Source organism: Cannabis sativa, chromosome 3 (assembly GCF_029168945.1).
Source record: "Cannabis sativa cultivar Pink pepper isolate KNU-18-1 chromosome 3, ASM2916894v1, whole genome shotgun sequence".
NCBI classification, from domain to species: Eukaryota; Viridiplantae; Streptophyta; class Magnoliopsida; order Rosales; family Cannabaceae; genus Cannabis; species Cannabis sativa.
Window position 1 is genome coordinate 3250785 of NC_083603.1, and position 6096 is coordinate 3256880.

Genomic DNA, 6096 nt, shown 5'->3' on the forward strand with positions numbered 1-6096 from the left:
ATTAAATTTTATCATCTAATTCAATCCAATTAGTTTCAGTCATATAATCGATAATGAATGTTAGATTAGATCGATTCTATCTATTAGATGTATTTTATATATATTTATTGGTTTAATTTAAATTTATCTAATATTTTAGACATTTTGGATCGGATCGGATCCGTCTAGTATTTTAGGTCTAGTATGTATTAGATTGGACTGGATTTATCTAATCTAAAAAAAAGAGTAAAATTTTAATGTTAATTTTTAAATATACATATATATTTTACGTATAACAATATAAAATTTAATTACTTATCCAAACTATATGAAAATATTAATTACTTTGACTGGATGTTGGATATATTTAATTTTTTATACACCACATCCAATATCCGATTCGATTCAATCGAATATTTAAAAATAATCCAATCCGATTCGATTATAATTGAATATCTAATGTTTGTCGGTCCATTGTAATTGGATCGATCGATTTTCATTGGATTTGATCAATTTTGTACACACTCCTAAATACAGACAAATCAAATCAATATCTAAGATCGTAAAACTACTAAAAAGAGTTTTAAATTTTATGAAAGTACTATTTTTTAGGAATAATTACATAAAAGTACCATTTTTTGTAAAATAATTATATTTTTACGTTCGAAGAATATTTTTTTACATTTTTACGGTTTTCCAAAAAATAATACGAAAACAACATAAAATCAACAAGAAAACAACATAAAAGTAACATCAAAATAACAACAAAAAATAACATACAAATAACAACAAATTAACAAGATTACAGCATAAAAAAACTGTATTTTCTGTAAATAAAATCAAAAAAATCGTAAAAATATTTAAAATTACGTGACACCGTATTTTTGTTGTTTTCTTGTTATTTTTGTGCATTTGTGAAATTATCCTTTTTTTTTTATTCTAAATCTTTCAAATATACCATTTTATGTATATAATATTTTTATAGGACCTCTCAAAGTTTAAAACGGGCGTTGCTACTAATTAATTAACAATAAATTGGTGTTTTGTTAAGGTGATGAGTTTGTATTAAGAAAGGAAATTTGTATTTGGTATTGGCTTTGTGTGTGTGATTGTGACTCAAAATCTCATTGGATTCACTCTTTTGTCTACACTATATATGGTATGGGATGGGAGAGGTCCTTCTTGTCTTATTATGCTCTACTCAAGCTGCCAATTCATAATCACATTTGTTTTTTTATTCTTCTTAATAATTTTTTATATATATTTTTTTATATATTAATAATGATGTATGTATGTATTCTATATAGAATGAGACCAATCTCGAGACTAGGGATGCACATAGGGTGGAAAATTTGTAAGAAATACTCTCTCTTTTATATTCTCGTTAAAGATTTTAATTCCTAATTCTGTCTCATCCTCGCTTATTTTCTATCAAGGACGGGGCAAGAAATATCTTAATGGAGCGGGGACAGAGCGAGAAATTTGATAAAGTAAAAATTAAGTTTATTTTAAAAAATTTAATGTGTAAAATTATTAAATTATTTAAAAATTAAAATATTACATATTATTTATTATTCAATATACTAATTATTATATAAAAATATAACTTAAAAAATTATAAAAATAACACTAATATACTAAAAAAATATAAACATATATTATAAAGTATAAAATATTAATAAAAAAGATAATTAAAAAATTAAACGGGTCTCTGTCGGGGCGAGGAGTGTCATCCCCGTCCTTGCTCCGTTTAACATTCGGGAACGAAAAATGATATACATCTCTACCCTGTTACCTATTTAGACAGGGTATTCTTGCCCCATTAGGAGTGGGTGTCCACAAAAACACAGAGCCCTATCCCTATGGAGAAAATATACATTCCTGCTTGAGACTGAGTTTGTGTTGTAATGGATGTGATGTCTTTTTTAGAATTTCAGATGTTTGAACCCCCACACCACTAATTTCTCACCTTAAAAATGCCATTTTAGGGTCGGACCAAAAAAAAATATTTTCCTGTAATTTTTTAAAATACTATATATTTTTTTAATTAAAAATACAATAATGTTTCTTCTTTAATTAACATTCACATAATCTCAGGATCGGCCTAATATTGAACTTATCCTATAAATTGGTAGGTCATGTCTTTGGCTCGGTTCGCAACATGTGTAAAACATGGAATAGATGCCCTCAAAAACAATTTTTAGTAGAATGGAGAAGAGTAATCGGTAGTGAATTTTTTTTATATTTTAATTTTTATGCACTTAATTTCTTTTTTTTTTTTAATAAAATTCCCTTAAGTTTATTTTTCTTTGCGAATTTGAAGCGTATGTTAATTATTATCGCTAAAATATACTAATTGGATAACTACTGTATATACCTATGTAACGAGAAAGTAAAATTTCAAATTCAATACAATAATAATCTAGTTATATTTAACAGCGATATCCACACTTCAAATTTACAAAAAAAAAATAAAAAATTAAGTGTAAAAATTAAAATATAAAAAAGTTTTGCCGTAAATAATGTAAGTGAATAATGATGGGCACTATTCATTATCTTTATGTAGTGCTAGCAAAAGGAAAAGTTAGTGTGTCTTCTACTCTAATCCAATAATAATTTGTTATTGAAATCATTTATATTATAACTTTATTGGCATGTTTTTGCATTTTGGGAGAGTATGGCTATTATTACAATAATTTCACACCCATCATATTTATAAACATACCCTTTTGTTATTTGGACTACAACATAATCAATCATGATCTAATTGATATAAGTTGGACACTTGAATTAATACATGATTATAATTAAAACACAGTATTGTACTTGGATTATAACAACTTAACCTTCAATTATTCATTAAAATAAATAAATACATTATGTTATCATAGAATTGAGTAATTTGAGTTATGGCACTACATAAGTATAAGTGGTCGGAAGCTTGCAAGAGGCTACCAAGTTGCAATTTTTGCATGCATCTAACCATTCACACATATTACTATTTATAGTTGTAAATTTATGTTGTGTTGTAGAAATAAATTTAAGGGTAAATTGCGGCATAAATACTTAATGTTTCCGATTTTATACACTTAAATACCTAATGTTTATTTTTGGTGGCAAAAATACCTAATGTTACAATTGATCTCTTACACTGTTACTACCACTTCCGTTATTAACTCATAAATATAGACACGTAGAGAGCCCAAATGCATTACATTTATTTATTTTATTTTAAAATTTAATATTCTTATTATAAAAAATTAAATATTACTTGTTTTTTAAAAAAAAATAAGAGAGAAGCAATATCAAATTACCATAGCTAAGTGAATTGGTATAGTACATGGAACATGATTATCGAATTGAAGTGTCAATATCATGTGAAAATTATTAATGAGAAAATGTTTTTTTTTTAAACAAGTAGCATTTAGTTTTTGATGTTAAAAATATTAAGTTTTAAAATAAAATAAAAATAAATGTAACGCATCTGAACCCTTCACGTATCTATATTTACGAGGTACTGGTAAGAAAATTGTAACATTAAGTATTTTTGCCACTAAAAATAAACATTAGATATTTAAGTGTATAAAATCAGAAACATTAAGTATTTATGCTGCAATTTACCCTAAATTTAAATATCCTTAAAAACTTAAAATTGATACAAATTAGTCTTGAACTTAAAAAATTAGTGATAATCTTTCAACTTTCAAATCACGTTTTCTGTAAATTTATTGATCTCTTTTCCCTAAATTTGAATAAAAATAAATAACTTGAAGCAAACAGAAATAATTATATATAATTTGTTTAATTTTTATAATAAAAGGAATCACTAAAACAACTTATTAATTGAAAATAAATTATGAATAATTTTCTAAAAAGAAAATGATATTGTCTCACTTAACAAAAGATTGAGATAAAAAACAGTAGAACCTCAAAATAAAAATTATTTTTTATAAAAATTAAAGAAAAAATAAAAATAAAATTCCCCTAAATCCTAATCTAAATGTGTGATATGTCTTAACAATGAGATGACACATTACAAAAAATATTATACTTAAAAAAGACAAAAAAAATATATAAAATTATCAAGTGTGTTGGCATTTTATTAATTACTTTTACAAACATATTATTAACTTTTACACTACCAACATGCAATGAACAAACTCAAAAGTTTACAAACACAAAAAGATTTAAGAAAAAAAAACACAAAAAAAAACCCTTAAGCCATAAAATAGATCAAGCACTAAATTAAAGAAAATTATAAAGAAAATTAAAAAAAAAAAAAAAAACTACTAGTAATCTTCAGGAGCCAAAGGCTGATGAGTAGTGTGGAGATGTGGTGGTTCGGATGGTATGACCATATATTCATATATGAGTCCAGCTAAAGCACCTCCAATTAAAGGACCAATCCAAAAGATCCAATGGCTCTTCCATCGCCACCCCACTAGGGCTGGCCCGAACGCCCGAGCGGGGTTCATTGCCGCCCCATCGAACGGTCCACCCACCAAGATGTTCGCCCCCACTATGAGCCCTATCGCCAACGGCCCTAATGTCCCTACACTTCCCCGCTTAGGGTCGATCACCGTCGCGTAGACCGTGTAAACCAACCCGAATGTCATGATGATTTCGAGTACTAGCCCGTGCGCGTCGCTCACACCGGATCCCAAGTGGAACCCTACCGGTCTCTGCATGATTAAGACACAAAATTTTAAAAATTATTAAAAAAATATGTATTTTTTAAAAAAAATAAAAATTTTAAACCTAACTTGGCGTAAGTCTAGCCCGTCTTAACCTAGATCTGATCCTGATTATAATAATGCAATAATATAAATCTGACTCCCAGTTCAGATTATAATTATTGAATCAGGACCGACCTTAAATTGAAACAGACTTAAAAAAAAAAAAAAAAATATTTTTCTTAAGACCCACTAAAATTCAGTAACGATCCCGCTCGAAACTGGTAAAAAGACCGAATTTAGAGCGGGATTACATCCGAAACCCTAACCCTAAAACATACATAGTAATATTTTTCATACCATGCCAACAGTAACAAGTCTCAACAAAAGAGAAGCCAAAATAGCACCAAGTAACTGAGCCACCCAGTAAAAAAAGGCTCTAACAACCGAAATCCTTCCACCGACAAGCGCGCCGAACGTAACCGCGGGGTTAACGTGGCCGCCAGAGATGTTTATACTGGCGGCCACGGCGGCTGTCAGAGCAAAAGCATGGGCTAAAGCCACTATTGCTAGCTCTGAAGCTGATGTTATTCCACCTCTTTCTCTGTAAAGTTTGTCTAATTAAACAAAATTAAAAATTAATTAATTAGTTAATTAATTAATAATTAAATAAATAAAATAATTAAATGTGAAATTACGAAAATACCCATGGAAAGGATAGAGCCTTCGCCGGCGAAAACGAATATGAAAGTGGCTACAAATTCAGCTAAGGCAGCTCTCATCGAGTCAGGGTGAGTTGCCTCGTCTGCTCTCCCAAATGCATATCTACGAACCGGCATCCTGTCAAATTACCAAAATACCCCTGTGATGTTTTTTCTTCTATTTTTTTTTTTTTTGGGTAAAGAAGAAGGGAAAATAAAATATACCCTTTTGAGCTAGGTAGCTATATATAAAGATATAAGGTCTGTTTTTTTTTTTTATTTATTTAATGTATAATTTTTTTATTTTTTTTGGAAATTTGATATGAGAGGAAATTAGGTTTGGTTTGATTTGCATGGATGAAATGTGGAAGAGGGGAAGCTTAAAATGGAGGAAGAGAGTTTTTGGAGGGATGTGGGTGTGGGACACGTGGCAGATGAGTTTGCATGCATGTTAAGGAATGTTGGCACGTACATTGTTATGATATGTGTAAGCTTTTCATATCAATTAAATTTTTGCCTCATGTGTATCATTATTGTCTTCTTGAGTTTATCTCATCTTTCATTCGATTTAATTTTGAGTCTCGTGTCTTTTTGTGCCCTTTTAGATTAGACTAATGTTATTTGGCATTTTAGTGTCTAATATTATAGTGACGTAACATGTTATGAGTGCAGGATCGGCTCTAGGTATAAGCGAATTAAGTCCGTATTTAGAGTCTATTTATTTTGGAAACTCAAAATAAAAA

General features: G+C 28.7%; 1 protein-coding gene across 2 annotated transcripts; it reads right to left on the reverse strand.

Annotated features, from left to right (window-relative positions):
* Nucleotides 1-4055: 4055 nt before the first annotated feature.
* LOC115711221 (probable aquaporin TIP3-2) lies at nucleotides 4056-5695 on the reverse strand. Of its 2 annotated transcripts, XM_061111473.1 has the most exons (4): nucleotides 5579-5695; nucleotides 5359-5492; nucleotides 5013-5269; nucleotides 4056-4661 (listed from the first exon to the last, which is right to left on the reverse strand). In XM_061111473.1, the coding sequence occupies exons 2-4, from the start codon at nucleotides 5489-5491 to the stop codon at nucleotides 4269-4271; spliced, it is 783 nt and encodes a 260-aa protein (XP_060967456.1). In that variant the 5' UTR covers nucleotide 5492; nucleotides 5579-5695; the 3' UTR covers nucleotides 4056-4268. The 2 variants fall into 2 exon arrangements, with proteins under 2 accessions (XP_060967456.1, XP_030495410.2); XM_030639550.2 differs by lacking the exon at nucleotides 5579-5695 and having other exon boundaries at nucleotides 5359-5570.
* Nucleotides 5696-6096: the final 401 nt, after the last annotated feature.

Bases quoted from the DNA above. Each gene is read 5' to 3' on its own strand.
- LOC115711221 (XM_061111473.1), bottom strand. From the start codon at position 5,491: ATGCCGGTTCGTAGATATGCATTTGGGAGAGCAGACGAGGCAACTCAC. The intron at 5,270-5,358 runs GTATTTTCGTAA...TTGTTTAATTAG, and splicing joins AGGCTCTATCCTTTCCATGG to ACAAACTTTACAGAGAAAGA. The intron at 4,662-5,012 runs GTATGAAAAATA...TTAATCATGCAG, and splicing joins GACTTGTTACTGTTGGCATG to AGACCGGTAGGGTTCCACTT.